General features: G+C 44.2%; 1 protein-coding gene across 2 annotated transcripts in view; it reads right to left on the bottom strand.

The window, feature by feature from the left end:
• Ndc1 (NDC1 transmembrane nucleoporin) overlaps window positions 1-11,624 on the bottom strand; it is a 49,406-nt gene extending 37,782 nt beyond the window's left edge. Inside the window, exons 1-5 of one of the 2 annotated variants that reach the window (XM_069987183.1) lie at window positions 11,461-11,624; window positions 10,089-10,209; window positions 6,915-7,016; window positions 5,805-5,979; window positions 2,857-2,995 (exon numbers count right to left, since the gene is read on the bottom strand). In XM_069987183.1, coding sequence (XP_069843284.1) covers window positions 2,857-2,995; window positions 5,805-5,979; window positions 6,915-7,016; window positions 10,089-10,209; window positions 11,461-11,517 — 594 coding nt within the window. In that variant the 5' untranslated portion in view covers window positions 11,518-11,624. Of the gene's footprint in view, window positions 1-2,856; window positions 2,996-5,804; window positions 5,980-6,914; window positions 7,017-10,088; window positions 10,210-11,253; window positions 11,309-11,460 lie in introns of those variants that run through there. The other variant, XM_069987184.1, reaches the window with a different exon arrangement.
• Between the last annotated feature and the right edge of the window lie 7,480 nt (window positions 11,625-19,104).

Here is a 19,104-nt window from a genome sequence, read left to right as displayed (position 1 = left end):
TTCTGCTTGTTTGCACATACCAGGTATTATGCTAAGCATGTTATATGCTTTAATCCATTCAAACCTCAAAGCTTCCCTATGAAGGTGGCTCTATTATTAACTCCATCACACAGATGAGGAAACCAAGGCACAGAAAGGTTAAATAACCAACATTATCAGCAAATTGGAAGTAAGAGATATAAATGAATCTGGGCAGGCTGACAACATATCATATTTCCTTTGTGGTACTGGGGACTGAACTCAGGACCTCATACATGCCAGACAAACAATCTACAACCTGAGCCATTACCCAGTCCTCTTTTTTTGTATTTTGTTTTATTTTTGATAAAGGGTCTCACTAGCATTGATTACTCAGTCTGGTCATGAACTCTCAATCCTCCTGCCTCTGCCTCCTGAACAGGTAGGATTACAGGCATGTGCCATTATACCTAGGTTTTTGTTTCGGGGGGTAAGGATAAGGAATCCTATTATATAGCCCAGGCTTGTCTTGAACTCATCATGCTCCCCAGGTGTCAGCCATTCAAGTGCTAGAATAACACACTAGGCCCAGCTCAGAACCTATAATCATAAAAGTAATGCCCATGAGTAAGAATTACAATTATGCCAGGCACCGGTGGCTCATGCCTGTAATCCTAGCTACTCAGGAGGCTGAGATCTGAGGATCACGAATCAAAGCCAGCCCGGGCAGGAAAGGCTGTGAGGCTCTTATCTCTAATAAACCACTAGAAAACCAGAAGTGGCGCTGTGGCTCAAGCAGTAGAGCACTTGCCTTGAGCTGAAGAATACAGGGACAATGCCCAAGCCCAGAGTTCAAGCCCCACGACCAACAACAACAACAAAAAAGAATTGCAATTAAAGAAATGAGGACTGCTCAACATCAACATCCCCGGCAGTAAAGGAAATACAAATCAAAACAACTTTGAGATTCCATCTCACCCCCATTAGATTGGCCAACATCAAGAGAGTTCAAACAACAAATGCTGACAGGGATATGGGGTAAAAGGAACCCTATTGCACTGTTGGTGGGAATGTAGAGTACAACCAGTTTGTATGGCAGTTTCGAGGTTCCTCAAAAAACAAAACAAAACAAAACCAAAAAACCAAAAAACATAGAACTTCCCTATGAACCAGCCATGGGACTCTTGGGCATCTACCTAGAAAATTATGTCAGGATACCGTAAAGATACCTGAATATCCATTGCTGCACTACTCAAAATACAACTATGGAAACAGCCCAGATGCCTACAAAAGTTGAGTAGATCAAAAAAATGTAGTACATATACACAATGGAATTTTACTCATCCATTAGAAAGAATAAGATTATGTCATTTGCAGGGAAATGGATAGATCTAGAATAAACCATGTTAAGTAAGTAAGCCAAGCTCAGTGACAAAGGGCATGTTTTCTCTCATATGTGGAAGTTAAAAGATCTAAATTACAACTGGACATGATAACCTGATGGACTCTAAGCATTCATATGCAGTCAGACTAAAGAAGGATACTCTGAGGGGAGGAATCCAAAGGGATAACTCCTCTGAGCAGTAAAATATTATTTATCAAAACAAATTCCAGCAAATGAAAATGTTGTTGTTGTTGTTGCTGTTTGGTGCTGGTGGTGTTTCTGCTTTTGGAGTTTTGTCTTTTGGGGAGAGGCAACAGGGGGTACAGAAAGGTAGGGAGGAAGGGTGAACAAATGCAGTTACTGTTTTCAGTATACACTTTGTGGAAAATGAACTATGCAACTTTTGAATAGGGATGGGAAGGGGAAACTGGGAGAAAGCAAAGGAAGAAGTAATGTTGTCCAAAAAAGAAATGTACTCATTACCTGACTTATGCAATGGGGTAAACCCCTCTGTATAACACCTTAATAATAACAATTAAATTACATTTTTTAAAAAAAGAAAAGGTAGCACTCCATGCATGATACCTATAATCCTAGCTTCTCAGGGGGCTGAAATCTGTGGATCACAGTTCAAAGCCAGCCCAGGCAGGTAAGTCCATGAGACTTTATCTTCAACTAATCACCTAAGAAATGTTGTAAAGCTGTGGTTCAAGTGCTAGAGTGCCAATCTAGAGCAAAATATGCTTAGGGGCAGTGCCCCTAATAATAATAATGCTGCATACTGTCTTTATATTACAATGCATGCAGAAAAATGTCATAAATTCTCATACATCATATTTTTATTATGACCATCATTGGTTTACACATTGCTTGTGCCATACTAAACTGGGCTTGCTCCCTACTGAACATTTTTGCTGCAATGTTCAGTGCTCTGCCTACCAGAGCAGAAATGAAGTGAATTACAGCATAACTACAAATAGTACAAATGGGCTGGGACAAACCATGATTCAACAGGGAAATATCAACCAACTCTTCTGCCAGGTATAACCACTACAAAATTAGATTTGAAGGTCTCGATATTATACTGCTTAAACCAGGTTTATACCTACCTTGCCTTGTTCTAAAATGATGATAGAGCAAGTGACATATTCTAAAATTACTTATAAAACTCCAAGTTCATGGGGGTCTTCAATATAAAAAGCAGCTACCGCTGCAGAGTAATTTGTGTGAATGTCAATCCTTCCTCCTCCCTGGTACCTGCTAGGTCACAGCAAGTGCTACTACCAAACAAGGAGGTAAGGAGGATGGCAAAGCATTGTTCTTCGCGGAGCAGCCAAGGACAGCTAATAACCTCAAAATTATATACAAGTCTTTTTCCTCAAGCAGACTTTAGTGCTGTTTTGTTGATGGAATCTTGAATTAATCAGATGAGGTCAGATATGGGCACATACACACCAAGGCAATCTTAATGCAGCCAAATTCTACTATAAGGAAATACCGGAAGGATATTTTACCTGAATGATGGGAAATGGAAGATAGTTCATGTTGTTAACAAAGTACAGGAGGCTATAGCTATAGCCCATGAATGCTCCAGCCAGTAAGAAAAACAGATGATATTCATTTAAGCAGGTCTGCACAGGAGGGCTGTCTAGGCTGAAGGGGAAGGAAAAGTTTAAAAGTCAAGAACACATCTCACTGTTTTAGGCTTAATATTTACCCAAGGCAAAGTAATGAGTCAATCACTTTTAAAACTTCCCAAATTCTAACAAAATGACTCATATGAGGAAAGCATGAGTAAAGACTAAAAAAACCTTTCTCCTTGATGCCTGACATTTCCCTGGAAATCAGAAATGGCCAAGAGTATCTATAGCAATAATAAGTAATGAGCTTACAAGTTGTTGAACTGCACCTGATAGAGATCCTATAACTTCATGCTTCATCTGTGTTTGTTTTTGTTTTGTTTTGCCAGTTCTGGGGCTTGAATTCTGGGCCTGGGCACTGTCCCTGAGCTACTTTGGCTCAAGGCTAGCACTGTACCACTTGAGCCACAGCACTACTTCCAGCTTTTTCTGTGCTTAATTGAAGTTAAAAGTCTCACAGACTTTCCTACCTGGGCTGGCTTAACCATGGTCCTCAGATCTCAGGCTCCTGAGTAGCTAGGATTAAAGGCATGAGCCACATATCACCAGCTATGTTGTCTCTTTTAAATGAGTATCTGCCACAGGAATCCTGGAGGCTATGTTTATAAAGTTGCTACAAATACTACTAGGGTAGCAGATCTTGTGGGGGACACAAGGCCTTTATGTCAGGGAACCCCACACCTGTTGCATGCAGAGCTCCACTCCTTTAACCTGAGTAGTATCATAGACAAGGAAACAGCTCCTGATGGATGAAGAACCTGTCACCTATATAAACTGCATCCAGCCAGGCATCAGAGGTTCACATTTGTAATCCTAGCTATCCAGGAAGCTGAGATCTGAGGATCATGACTCAAAGCCAGCCTGGGCAGAAAAGTTTGTGAGATCCTTATCTCTAGTTAATCAGCAAAAAGCTGGAAGTGGAGCTGTGGCTCAAGTGTTAGAGCACTAGCTTTGAGCACAAAAGCTCAGGGACAGCATTCAGGTCCTGAGCTCAAGTCCTAAGACCAGCAGAAAAAAAGGGGGGAGGGGAATACAAATGAGGGGCATCTATCGCCCTGAGTTGAGATCCCAGGGTGAGTATCTATTGGACTTGAGGTTACAAGATGACAATAATAGGTTAATTTTGCTAAAGACTCTGAAATCTCGAGTAAGCATATTTATAACAAACCTAATCTCTAACAGCTAGAGCCTGCTGCTCCCTAGACTCCCACTGCCACCTCCACTGAGAGAGATGGGCCAAAATAAAGACTTATCCAAGAGGAGTGCCTGGGACTTTCCTATTTACAACAGTCCTGGATTCACAGATGTCCTTTATCATTTCATGTTTGTCAAAAGGACAGTCTTCACTACAGAAAGCATCATATCAGGAAAATTGGGAAGACAGACAACCTAAAAGAAATGAAGTAATCAGTAGCACTCATGTAGCACTGAGTTAAAAGTGGAAAATATAGAATAATCTATTAAAATATAAATTTATTGATGTGTACATATATATGTATATAGAACATTCATCAAAAAAAAAACAAACTCAGGTCCTCACACAGGCAAGGCAAAATATTCTATCACTGAGCTATCCATACCCTCACCTCTTTGAAGTCCAAAGATCAATGTCATATGTTCAAGTTCTATATAGGTTTCGAAATTATAACAACACTATTTCTTAAAAAATAGTAATGAGTAAGCCCAGCACTGGTGGCTCACGTCTGTAATCCTATCAGGAGGCTGAGCTCTGAGGATAGTGGTTTGAAGCCAGCCCAGGCAAGAAAGTACATAAGACTCTTATCTCCAATAAACTACTCAGAAAAAGCCAGAAGTGGTGCTCTGGCTCAAGTGGCAGAGCACTAGCCTTGAGCACAAAGAAGCTCAAGGATAGTTCTCAGGTCCTAAGTTCAAGCCCCAGGGCTGGCAGTAATAATTACTTGAATTTTTTTTTCCGGTCAGTCATGGGGCTTGAACTCAGGGCCTGGGTGCTGCCCTGGAGCTCTTTTGCTCAAGGCTAGTACTCTACCACTTTGAGCCATAGCACCACTTCTAGTTTTCTGGTAGTTAATTGTAAATAAGAGCCTCATGACTTTCTTACCAGGGCTGGCTTTGAACTACAATTCTCAGATTTCAGCCTCCTGAGTTGCTAGGATTACAGGCTTGAGCCACCAGGACCCAACTGGAAATTCTTTCTTAAAATTCATCATTTTTGGGCTGGGAAAGTGGCTTAGTGGTAGAGTTCTTGCCTAGCATACATGAAGCCCTGGGTTCGATTCCTCGGTACCACATAAACAGAAACAGCCAGAAGTGGTACTGTGGCTCAAGTGGTAGAGCACTTGCCTTGAGCACAGAGAGGCTTAAGGACAGTGCCCAGGCCCTGAGTTCAAGCCCTAGGACAGGCGGAAAAAAAAAAATTCATCCTTTCCAAACTATCTTTCAAACTCCAACCTACCTGCTTCCTCTTTTAGATGTGTGTAGACTCTCCTTGCTTTCTGAGATCCTAGAGGAAGTACCTGAGCATCTCGCTTCCTTCTTCCTATTACATCCTTCTGTATCAGGTCAAACCCTATTATTCTCAGTCTATGTCTGAATCAGTCTCATAAATCCAGCAGCACCTAGCATATCACCTTCCACACACAAATGTTCTTAAAACTTTGCTAAACTTAACAAATATAAAACATCAATCAACCTTTGACATATAGAAACAAATACCTTTTAAAGATGTCTGGAAAGAATATAAACTATTTGCCTATGTAGGTCATCTTTGGCTTGGTAACTAAACACATAAATACTAAATACATAACTAAACACTAAATACATATTAAATGTATTTAATATACCTTGTAGTACCAGTGCAGGGAACCACAAGAAAACTGTACTGGCCCTTGTTGATTACTGCTGCACACCAAGCTGTCACCATCCCCATGGCAGCATGCACAAATGAGTGCATGAGTTGCTGAGGATGAACGATCCTTCCTATCAGGGCCAGTCTGGAGCAGGGAATAGAAGGCACAACTGCAAAGAAAGAACAAACTATGGCTACAGCACATGAAGTTAAGAGGGCTGACGCCATTACCTCTTGTCCTGGCACAAAGACAACAAAGGAAGAAAGATACTCATTGTCAATTGCAGTGCAGAAAAATTCCATGCTAACAATTCTAAGTTAAAAGTACTTCTCATCAGGCACCAATGACTCACACCTATAATCCCAGCTATTTAGGAGGCTGAAAGATCTAGAGGACTGTGGTTTGAGGCCAGCCTGGGCCTGGTTCAAAACACTTCTTTTCAACCCAGAGCTAAGCATAGTGTTCTGTTCCTGTCATCTTAAGCTATGTGGGAGGCTGAGATTGAGAGGATCATAAAACCAGGCCAGCCCAAGAAGAGAGTCCTCAAGACTACCTCTATGGAAAGGAAACTGCATATAATGGTGCACAATATGATCCCATCAAGAATGGGAACCTAAAAAGCAGGTGGATCACAGCTCAGGTGTACACCAGAGAGGGAACGAAGACCATACTCTAGAAATAACCAAGGAAAAGCAGCACTGAAGCCAGGTGTTGCTGGCTCACACCTATAATCCTAGCTACTCAGGAGGCTGAGATCTGAGGATCAGGGTTCAAAGCCAGCCTGGGCAGGAAAGTCCGTGAGACTCTTATCTCCAATAAACCACTCGAAAAACTGGAAGTGGCGCTGTGGCTCTAGTGGTAGCTCGCCTTGAGCTGAAGAGCTCAGGGACAGCGCCCAAGCCCAGAGTTCAAGTCCCACAACCGACCAAAAAAAGAAAAGAAAAGCAGGGCTGAGGAACACAACATCTAAAAGCATGGTTCTGTAGTCATCCTTAAAATTTTAACACAAAACTTGACCCATTATGCACATTCAAATATAAAATACACTGTTTGCCTTTAATAAAATAAATTCTGCTTTTTAAAGGTTCAAATTTGAAAACCCACCTGCATAGAATTCCACATTGAAAATACTTATTATTACCATTACCACCGACAGCAGCAGGAGATAAAAGATCACATACGAACTATACAAATCATTAATAGAATCTAGAAGAGAAAAAAATTAGTGAAATTTATTTAGTCTCATAGTCACATTCAGTGCACTGCAATATAAAAGAACTGTGAATTATAACTACAATTTTAACTTTAAAAGTGATTTTAGGACTAGAAATGTGGCTTAGTGGTAGAGTGCTTGCCTAGCATGCATGAAGCCCTGGGTTCAATTCCCCAGTACCACAAAAACGGAAAAGGCTGGAAGTGGTGCTGTGGCTCAAGTGGTAGAGTGTTACCCTTGAACAAAAGCTCAGGGACAGCGCCCAGGCCCTGAGTTCAAGTCCCAGGACTGGCAAAAAAATAAAAATAAATTTATTTTGACAGGTGCCAGTGGCTCAAGCCTATAATCCTAGCTACTCAGGAGGCTGAGATCTGAGGATAAGGGTTCAAAGCTGGCTTAGGCAGGAAAGTCTGTTAGACTCTTATCTCCAATTAAGCATGGAAAAAAAGTCAGAAGTGGAGTTGTGGCTCAAGTGGTAGAGTGCATGAGCAAAAAAGCTCAGGGACAGCACCCAGTCCCTGAGTTCAAGTCCCAAGAGCAGCGCATGCGATGCGTGCTCGCACACACGCAGACACACACGTACACACACATACATGAACACACACACACACACACACACACACACACACACACACACACACACACACACACACACACACACACACACAGTACTATTGACTAACCACAATTAAAGAAGAATGTTTTCTAAGCCTTCATAATTAAACATTTACACTGGCTTATGGCTGAATTTCATCTGACCTATGAAACAACCAGTTACCAGTGGCTCCTGCCTGTGATCCTAGCTACTCAGAAGGCTGAGATCAGGAAGGTCATGGCAGAAAAGTCCTGATACTACATCTCCCAAATAACCTACTAAAAGATAGCATGGAGATACGGCTTTTTAACCAAATGGTAGAGCACCAACTAAGCATACAAATCAAGGAAAGAAGCCAAACAAGAGGTCTTGAGTTCCAATAAACAAAGGATCTTAAGTTCAAACACTGGTGAGAGTGAGCAGGGGGAGCGAGGGAAAAGAATAAGGGAAGCTATATACATCAACAAAAACAAGGGGAAAAAACATGATTATTCTTGGGCTGGGATGTAGCTCAGTGGCAAAGCGCTTGCCTAGCAAGTGCAACGTCCTGGGTTCGATCCCCAGTACCAAAAAGAAAAGACAAAAAAAAAAAAAAACAAACAAACATGATTATTCTTTACCTACAATACCTTCAAAGGCAATAAGGTAAAGCTTCTGACTCCTTGTTGGTGGAATAGCTGAGATAGTAGAGCACCTGACTACTAGCACAAGGTCCTGAGTTCAAACTGGTAACAGCAAAAGAAACACACTGTTGGGAGGTAAGGGGAAAGAATTTAAAGAGTATTTATCTTTCTTACCCAGAGGCAAGACTTTAATGACTTCAAATCCTACTGTATCAACAGTTATCCACAGTACCACACTGGAATAAAAAATTAAAGACGGGCACTAGTGGCTCATTCCAGTAATCCTAACTTTTTGCTCAAAGTTAACGCTCTACCACTCTGAGCTACAGCTCCCCTTCCAATTTTTTAGGTGGTTAATTCGAGATAAGTGTCTTCCAGACTTTCCTGCTTGGGCTAGTTCTCCAATCTTGGCCTCTTGAGTAGTTAGAATTGCAGACATGAGCCACTGGCGCCTAGCTTCTTTTAATTCCTTTTTTATTTATAAACTTGTGGGGCGCCTAGCTTCTTTTAATTCCTTTTTTATTTATAAACTTGTGGGGCTTGAACTCAGGAACTGGGCACTGTCACAGAGCTCTTTTGCTCAAGGCTAGCACGTTACCACTTTGAGCCACAGCTCTACTTCCAGTTTTGTGGTGGTGAATTAGAGAGAAGAGTCTCAAGACTTTCTTGCCCAGGCTGGCTTCAAACCATGATCCACCGATCTCAGCCTCCTGTGAAGCTAGGATTACAGGCATGAGTCCCCAGGGCCTGGCTTTAATGCTTTAATTCCAGTGTGGCAGTGTGGATAAATGGAATTTGAACTGGTACTGAGACTAAAGCTAACATTCTAGTTTAGTTATTAGTTGTGTCTCTGAATAGATGGCCTACTCATGTATAAAGCACAAACGATACCTCTTTATTAAACTGGATTATAGGGAAGAAGGGATATACATAAGCAATATATGTAGCATAGCACACAGTAGATGGGAAATAACAGGAAACTTTTATTTTTATAGAAAACAAGTTATTTTTTAAGGAACCTAGTGATTTTGTCTCCAAAGTGATTTTGTAAGTGATTTTGTCTGAGAAACATTTTGATCTGCCTCAGTCTTTTCTTGCTCCTCAATTTCTGCATTCAACTCCACCTTTCCTAGTATTTTTTCCTCTTTACTACTCTTATCATCCTTTTTGCTAGCTATAATACAGAAATACAGTATGCTTTATTTAGACTTTTTTTTAAGATGTGATTTTTTTTTTCTACCCATAATTTTGAACAGGTCATGGGAACGGTTCACTCTCTTAAAATACAGTATCGACAAAGCTGTCCAAAGGAAAAACAAATATTAAATTTTCATTATCTGCTCTTCTAACAATCTTTTTGTCCCTGTGATCCTGTATAGTCTCTAATAAGCTTACAAGTTTTATTATATAATAAATATGTGGTTTATGTTTGCAGAGTGACTTAAGCTTAATCTCAAAGTGAATTTTAATATATTAATATAGGTAGTAACTTTAAAAAGTTATTTGATAGGATTGGGAGAGATTGGGAGAATGATGCAAAGAGTAACATAGATCAAGATGCACTGTACTTATAAACTGACTGTTGAATGGAATCCCTTTTGTACAACTACTTAAAGATTTTTTTTTATTTATTTGAAACAATTCAACTCTGTGTGTCTGTGTGTGTGTGTGCGTGTGTGTGCACACTGGTCCTAGGGCTTGAAATCAGGGGTTTGCACTTTTACTTGTCTATTTCACTCAATGCTGGCACTCTACCACTTGAGCTACACCACCACTTCTCATAATTCAACTTTTATGTTGAGAATTAGACCTTATAAATCTGTTTTCAGTAAATTAAATATCATTACCTGATAGCCATTGTATAGGATGAAATAGATTAAGGCTGTTGAAGATGACAAAGACTGTGACACAGACGGGCAGAAGCAACACTGACCAAACAATACTTGCTACTATCCTCCAGCCCAAAACCTAAAATGAAACAAACAAAACTTTTCAATCATGAAGTCAGTTAAATGATTCGTTATGCAAACTCTGGTTTTTTTGCATACAGGCAGTTAATCACAAATATTTATAACCAAAGCATAGCCTATGCGGTTATATATAAACCAAAATGTTTACTACTATTAATAACCTAAAATACCCTATAGAACTTTACAGTATCAGTGAACCAAATCAGGGTGAGATCACCTTTAGTTTTATGACTATGTATTACAGTAATACTCTGAGTTTAGTCAATAATTATATGAATACCTAAAAGTTGTACATATCTTTATAGAACTATAATATGTATTCCTCACTGGGCAACTACTGTGTTGAGCATTGTAATCACATGGCTGACTTGCCAGGCCTCGCAAAAAGCCTCAAAAAAGATTCACTGATGAGTAAACCCAAGAAGAGATACTGAGGGGCCTTAAGCATGAAAGTAACTATTGGACTTATGTTCTGGAAGATAAAATAGTGCCACGTTTACTGTAAGGGAGCCTGGAAGGAAGACGGAGCAGAGGGGATTTGATCCAAACAGGTCTCAGCAGTCAAGGGCAGTTCACCAAGACGGCTCAAAGACAGCAATGTCTGGAAAAAGGCAGTGGGCAAAGGAAAAGAAACAAAATGCAGACATCTCTGCGGTATATTCTACAGGACTCAGTGACGGATCATGTAGATGGTGAAGAATAAATAAGACCCAAAAGTTTAACCTAGGATAACGGAGATAATACCCGGGATAGAAGTATAAAGAATGTATTTCCTTCTCTTCCTCTAAGCTCCAAAGAACAGCGGATTCTGCGCGAGGCACCCCTCAGCTCAGACTCGTGAACTTATTAGGATTACCCCTCAGCTCAGACACGTGAACTTATTAGGATTACCCCTCAGCTCAGACACGTGAACTTATTAGGATTACCTCGCCTGCTTAGCTGGTCCCCAACCCATCACATTCTTTCCAAGGCCGGAAAACCTTCCCCACGTCTTATCCCAAGGAACCAACATGTTACTTATTTCTGCACCTGAATAAACTACCTTCGCAGAAAACCCTCCGGCCCCCAACTGCGATTCAGGTCATCCCTCCCACGATAGCCGGCTGTCATTTCAGACTCCAGTCCCCACCCCGCACTCCGGGGTCCACTCAGGACACCCCCACGAGCCTTCCTCCCAGCGCGCACGCGCGGTCAGAGGCCACCGCGCAGCCCCGGGGGAGCAGCGAAGGCCACAGAGCGCCGCACTCACGCGCCACAGGATGTCCCGCGACCCGCCGGCGCTGGGCCCACTCGCCGGCACAGCCATGGGGATGGCGGCCCCTGTTCTGGGGCGTGCGGAAGCCAGGGCGCCTGCCCGCCACCGCTGTTCAAAGGCAGGAAGGCCCCCCGAGGACCCCGTCGGGGCTGCCTGAAACACTGCCTGAGCAAACGGAGGCCCGGGCACCAGGCCAAGCCGTCGAGGCTTCATCGAGACCGGCTCAACAGGCCTGAGCTGCCCAACGTTCATCCCTAAAGTGGGCTGTGGCCCAATGAACCGTCCTCTGGGGTCCAAAAGGTCCCTCCGAATCAGGGTCCACCGAGGCGCCAGAAACAAAGGGCGGCGGTGCTGCATGCTGGGAACTGTAGTCTCGATGAGCCTCGGGGAACAAGCAGGAGGAGGAGGAGGAGGAGGAGGAGGAGGAGGAAAAGAGGGAGGAGGAAGAGGGGGAGGAGGAAGAGGGGGAGGAGGAATGTTGCATTCTGGGACTTAGAGTTCCAACGTAGAGCATGCTGGGAGTTGGAGTCTTCCGGGAGGTGCCTCGAGGCATCCTAGGAAACAACTCAATGAATAGATTGGAATTGTGCAGTTCAAAAGCTTTGGAGAAGACTGGGAGGTGGCCTAGTGGTTGAGTGCTTGCCTAGCATGCTTGAAACCCTGGGTTTGATTCCTCAGTACCACATACACAGAAAAAGCCAGGAGTGTTGCTGTGGCTCAAGAGGTAGAGTGATAGTCTTGAACAAAAGAAGTTCTGGGACAGTGCCCAGGCCCTGAGTTCAAACCCCAGGACTGGCCAAAAAAAAAAAAAAAAAGGATTTGGCGAAATGATTTGCATTCGTTTCTCAAAGTTAATACATCAGTTGCCTAGGATTGAAATCAAAGGATATTGTGATCCTCTTATCTTCTCAATAATTTTACTGAAATCTGTTTTTTTAAAGGATGGAGGGAAAGGGTTAGAGGCATGGATCAGGTGGTTAAGCATCAGCCGTGAGCTAACGCATCAGATCAAGAGTTCAAATCCCAATCTGGGACCAAAAGAAAAAAGAAAGAAGAAGAAGAAAAAAAAAAAGGACACCTGCAGTGTCATCCTAGATACTCAAGAGACTGAGATCTGAGGATAATAGTTTGAAGCAAGCGGGAAAGTGCATGAGACTTATTTCCAATGAAACACAAAAGAGCCAGAAATAGAGCTGTGGCTCAAGTAGTGGAGTGCTAACCTTATGCAAAAAGCTTAGGGATTGTGCCCAGTCCCTGAGTTCAAGCCCAGGATTGGGACAAAGAGAGAAAAGGGTCAGCAGTAGGCTCCAAGGATGGCAGAGAGGCTGTGTGATGTCTGAGGATGTATGTCTCTTGGCAGTCCTAGGAGGGGCTGGCTTTGACATACAAGACACTTTGCAGAGTGGACGCTGTGGTTCTATAACTGCTTACCTGTTTCTGGGCAGAGGTGTCAAGGTGGTAGGCCTGGACTCATCAGGGAGCCTGGAAAGAGAACTAACGAGAGTCTGGAGCTAGGGAGCAAGTGGCTGTGGCTGTATCTGCCAGACACTTGAGGCTTCCTCTCCATTCCCTAGGACTGGCCACCAGCGCTGTGATTCCTGTGTCTCCCAGACACCCTGCCCGACACCACCCCACCCCGATTGCTCTGAGTTCACAGTCAAAACCCCAGAAAGCTGGAAACCTAAGGTGGTGGGAGTCTCCCTTTGGGGTATGATGCCATTCTGTTCTGGAGGACATTTCCTAGTGCAGAGTGACTTCTGGTGGGGTGTCAATTCCCATGGATTATGAGTCTTTCTAGTTTCTCGTTTGTCATTCCTAGTTTTGGCATCTGTTGTTTTGAATAAAATTCCTTGGGTCTAGCGACATGTGAATCAGGTAGTGGGAAACCTGCGCCATCTTCTGGCCATGATGTGAATAGCTTTCTGATGACCTATTGTTTTCTTTTGGCTTTTGGAGCTGCTAAAAGGGAGAAGGTGTCCGTGCTCAATGAAGAACCACCTGAGAAACAAAGTTCAGGTACAGATTTTGGTGTCTATGTGTGGATCGCCCCAGGTTCCAGAGCCTAATGCTAACTGTAACTAGACTAGACTTTGAGAAAGTAAAAAATTAAGTAAGCATATGGCTGGGCAGTGCTGACTCACACCTGTAATCCTAGCTACTCAGGAAGCTGAGATCTGAGGATCTCAATTCAAAGCCAGCCCAGGACTGGAAAGTTCCTGAGATTCTTATCTTCAATTAACTGGTAAGTGCTGTGGCTCATGTGGTAAAGTATTAGCCTTGAGCACTAAGTCTCAAGGACAGCACCCAGGCCCTGGGTTTAAGCCCTAGGACCAGCACACGGGTGTGCACACAGAGGTGAGGACCTGACTTCAGTCCCCATCACCAGAAAAAAGACACAATGAAGACTAAACTTTGATTACCTGAAAGGCAAATCTGATCACAAAACTCCCTAGATGTAAACACCTCACTTGGAGCCAGATGAGGCTGATGGCTCATGCTTAGCTCCTGAGGAGGTTGAGATCTGGAGAATCAAGGTTCAAAGCCAACCTGGGCAGTAAAGTCCATGAGATTCTATTTCCAGAATAACTAGAAATAAGCCATGCTGGAGGTGTGGCTTAAATGGCTGAGTACCAGCCATGAGCAAGAAAGCTAAGCAAGCAGGAGACTCTGAGTTCAAACTCTGTTATCTGCCCTCCCACCCCCCACCAAAGAAAAACCATTAGTTATCCCACAGTGCTGAAAGAACAAACTCCAGGCTCCTGCCTTATGACCTGTCTTCCCAGCTCAGCTCTTTCCACAGCTCATATATTATGTTCTAGTCGCAGGTGAGTCTTGGTAGTTTGTGAGACTCACTATCGTGGAGTCTTAGAAGATGCTGCTGTAGCCGGGCGCTGGTGGCTCACGCCTGTAATCCTAGCTACTCAGGAGGCTGAGATCTGAGGATCACGGTTCAAAGCCAGCCTGGGCAGGAGAGACCGTGAGACTCCTATCTCCAATAAAACCACCAGAAAACCGGAAGTGGCGCTGTAGCTCAAGTGGTAGAGCGCTCGCCTTGAGCTGAAGAGCTAAGGGACAACGCCCAGGCCCAGAGTTCAAGCCCCACGACCGACAAAAAAAAAAAAAAAAAAAAGAAGATGCTGCTGTTCTCTGGGGACATCATGCTACAGCTGGGCTCTGCTACTGGTTGGCTGGCCCACAGCCTCTGCAGATGGCTTTCCTCACCCTGGCCCCTAATTTGCTCCCTCAGGCACAATCTCATCACCCCTCTCTCTGTCTCTCTCTCTCATGTAATCTTGGATTCCCCTCACCTTCATGCAGGGGAAGGAAGTTATTTTTTCCTGCCAAGGGTCATTTGAATAATTGTCTAGCTACACAGAATTATTTCTACAGACAAGCAGGCTGGCAGCTGGCAAGCTATTGGAGAAGCATACATGTCTGTCCTAGCAAGTACTAAATGATTTCGCAGGCTTTCTCCATGTGTCACCCAGCTATCTCCTGAACTTCATATGTGGTCAGCCTAGGAGTATATTTAAGTGGATAGATAAAAAGATGTATCAAATCTCTTTGTTTTGTGCTGCTCCTGAGGCTTGAACTCAGGGCCTGGGTGCTATCCCCAAGTTGTTTTTGCTCAAGGTTACCACTCTACCACTTGAGCCACAGCTCCACTTACGGCTTTTTGGGTGATTAATTAGAGTCCTACAGACTTTCCTGCCTGGGCTGGTTTCAAACTGTGATCCTCAGATTTCTGCCTCCTGAGTAGCTAGGATTGTAGGTGTAAGCCACTACAGTGGCCTCAGGTTAAGATTTTTAAAGATCAGATTTAATGACTGCACAGTTTGCTAGTCCAAAACTGCTTAGAAAAGCAAAAAGTGGATGACTCACACCTGTAATCCTAGCTACTCTGAAGGCTGAGATCTGAGGATCATGGTTCAAGGCCAGTCCAGGCAGAAAAATCTTTTTTTTTTGGCGGGGGGGGGGGGGGGGGGGGGGGGGGGGGGGGGGGGGGGTCCGGTCATGGGGCCTAAACTCTGGGCCTGGGCACTGTCCCTCAGCTCTTCAGCTCAAGGCTAGTGCTCTACCACTTGAGCCATAGCACCACTTCCGGCTTTTTTTCTTTTTGCATATGTGGTGCTGAGGAATCGAACCCAGGGCCTCATGCATGCAAGGCAAGCACTCTACCACTGAGCCACCTTCCCGGCCCTGGGCAGAAAAATCTTATCTCCAGTTACTCACCAGAAAGCTGGACGTGAAGCTCTGATTGAAGTGGTAGCGTGCCAGCTTTAGGCAGAAAAAAATAGCAAGTAAATTTGAAGTCTGGAGTTTTAAGCACCAGTAAGGGATGGATGGGCACGCGCGCGCGCGCGCGCGCGACGCACACACACACACACACACAGCACTTAGGTTAGCAATAAGACATCTCCAAAGTGCAGACCCGAAGAGGGCACGAGAAGGGTGCAGATGAGGCTGAAGCCCTGAAGTCCTCACACCAGCGTTACTGCTCAAGGTCAAGGCTGGGCAAACACCTGCAACCTGGGGAACAGGAAAACGGGAATTCTCAGGGTCTCTCGTGAGCCTGGCTGGGTGGAGGCTCAGGTCATAGTGGAAGTGAGGAAGCCATTCTCTGCAGCCTAGGGCCTCTGTCACCCCTCCCCGCCAAGGAGGACTGACTGGCCTTTTCCCCAGCATGTCTTCAAGCCGGATTCCAAGCACCGGCGTCGCGGGGCCTCTCGGGCGCTCTCGCGCGGCCGTCTGAGGTTGCGCAGGCTGCTGCGGGGCAGGTTCTGCAGGAGTTGGATGGGTAGTTTTCATTCTGTCCCAGGAAGGCGCTTACCCAGGCAGGCCTGAGGATGAGATACTCAGAGGTCTGGAGCCCTCGGTTCTGTGTTCCCTCTCCCAATGGCCCACCTCCTTGGGAAGACTCTGCTACTGTCCAGAGTCCTCAGGAGAACCTCAGTCCTCAGGAGAGCTTAAAAGGCAAATGCTGAGCACTAGTGGCTTATGCTAATCCTAGCTACTCAGGAGGCTGAGATCTGAGGGTGGTGGTTCAATGCCAACTTGGGCCAGAAAGTCCATGAGATTCTTATTTCCAATTAACTATCAAGAGGTCAGAAGTGGTGCTATGGCACAAGTGGTAGAGTGCTAGCCTTGAGCACAAATAGGCTCAGGGACAGTGCCCAGGCTCTGAGTTCAAACCCTAGGACCAGGAAAGGAGAGAGAGAGAGGAGAGAGAGGAGAGAGAGAGAGAGAGAGAGAGAGAGAGAGAGAGAGAGAGAGAGAGAGAGAGAGAGAGAGAGAGAGAGAGAGAGAGAGAGAGAGAGGAGAGAGAGAGAGAGAAATTCTTTGACCTCTCCCTCCCTCTAGCTCCCATTTTAGTGGCATACAGTACAGACTGTCTATTGGCTGGCCTTGAACTTGTGATCCTCTAGCTTCAGTCTCTTGAGTGCTGGGATCATTCTTTCTCCCCCCCTCCCCCTCTGCTGCTACTGGGGTTTGAACTCAGGGACTTTTCCTTGTTAAACAGGCCCTCTGCCACTTGAGTCATATCCCCCAGATCTTTTTTTGCTTCCCTTATTTTGGCATGGGGTCTAATACTTTGCCCAAGCTGGCCTGACATCTACATAGCTAGAATGATAGGTGTGAACTACCATGCCCATTATAGGCATGAGCTGCCACATTGGGACTGATTTCTCTTAAGTTACAGATCCTAAAGGGCTTGGTGACTTTCAGACAGCAATAGCTTATGTATTAGAATAGCAGACCACCACAAAATTTTTGAACACACAAGCAAGATGGTGTGTGTGTGTGTGTGTGTGTGTGTGTGTGTGTGTGTGTGTGTGTGTGTGTGTGTGTGTGTGTGTGTGTGTGTGTGTGTGTGTGTGTGTGTGTGTGTGTGTGTGTGTGTGTGTGTGTGTGTGTGTGTGTGTGTGTGTGTGTGTGTGTACTGATCCTGGGGCTTGAACTCAGCTGTCCTTGTGCTTTCAAGACTAGTGCTCTACCAGTTCAACCACAGCGCCACTTCCAGTTTTTTGGTGGCTAATTGGAGATAATGGTCTCATGGACTTTCCTGCCCAGGCTGGCTTTGAACTATAATCCTCAGATCTCAGACTCTCTCTTTTTTTGTGCCAGTACTGGGGCTTGAACTCAGGGCCTGGGCACTGTCCCTGAGCTTCTTTTGCTCAAGGTTAGCACTCTACCATTTGAGCCACAGAACCACTTCCAGCTTTTCCTGTTAATGTGCTACTGAGGAATTGAACCCAAGGCTTCATACATGCTAGGCAAGCACTCTACCATTAAGCAACATTCCCAGCCCAGATCTGTCTCTTAAATAGGATTATAGGTGTGAGACACCAGTGTCCAGCAGCAAGATGGCTTTTTAGACTAAAAGTCTTGCTGACTACCTATACTTTTTCTTTTCTTTTCTTTTTTTTGTGGTTCTGATACTTGAACTCAAGGCCTGGGCACTGTCTCCGAGCCTCTTTGTGCTCAGGTTAGTGTTCTACCACTTCCAGCTTTTCTGAGTAGTTTTTTGGAGATAAGAGTCTTATGAGCTTTACTGGCCCACACTGCCTTCGAAATGTGATCCTCAGATCTTAGCCTTCTGAGTAGCTAAGATTTCAGGCTTGAGCCCCCAGCACCTGGCCTAAATTCAGATTCTTCTCTCCACTTAACCACCCACAAGCTGGAAGTAGAGTTGTGGCTTAAGTAGTAGAGTATGAGCCTTGAGCAAAAAGCCAAGCAAGAGCATTAGGTCGTGAGTTAAAGCCCCAGTTCTGGCACAAAAATAAAAATAAATATAATGAGAGAGAAAGAAAGGAAGGGAGGGGAGAGGGGGGACACTCTGGTATAAAAACATCCAGTCTGGGAGTTCACTTCAGTGGAGCACTGGTCTAGCATACATGAAACTGAGTTCCATCCCAATACCTTATACCAAAAACAAAAAACACGACAACAAAAATAGCATACAAAAAAAAAAGACAAAAAAACAACCAAAGGGATGGGAATATAGCTTAGTGGTAGAGTGCCTGCCTAGCATCCATGAAAACCTCGGTTTGATTCCTCAGTACCACATAAACAAAACAAAACCCCTCTAATTCTTTAAAAAAATAAAAAATTAACCAAGCAAGTAAAACAAACAAACAACAACAAAGTCTACTAGTAAATGTAAAAACCAGTAAAGGATCGGAAATATATATATATTTATTTATTTATTTTTGGTGCCAGTCCTGAGACTTGAACTCAGGACCCGTGTGCTCAAGGCTACCTTTCTACTGCTTGAGCCACAGCTCCACTTCTGGCTTTTTGGTAGAGATTGGAGATAAGAGTCTCACAGATTTTCCAGCCTGGGCTGGCTTCAAGCCATGATCCTCAGATCTCAGCCTCCCAAGTAGCTAGGATTACAGGGGTGAGCCACTGGTGCACAGCAAGAAATAAAGTATTTGGAAACCACACTGGATAGAAGTCGCACACAAATGAGCCTGACCTAGTGTCTGTTCAAAGCAGCGTATCACTAGTGGGGGGGTGTAAGTGGGGAGCTTTTGGACAGCGGTGGGTGGGAAGAGAGAAAGAAGTGTTTCTGAGGGGTGTGACCTCAGCCTCCCGAGTAGGTGTGATTATATGTAAAGAAACAAAACAACAAAA

The sequence above is a fragment of the Dipodomys merriami genome, unplaced genomic scaffold, assembly GCF_024711535.1.
Source record: "Dipodomys merriami isolate MVZ:Mamm:240054 unplaced genomic scaffold, mDipMer1.0.p SCAF_34, whole genome shotgun sequence".
NCBI lineage: Eukaryota > Metazoa > Chordata > Mammalia > Rodentia > Heteromyidae > Dipodomys > Dipodomys merriami.
Note: the sequence above shows the minus strand (reverse complement) of the source record. Positions and strands in the feature narration are given on the sequence as shown.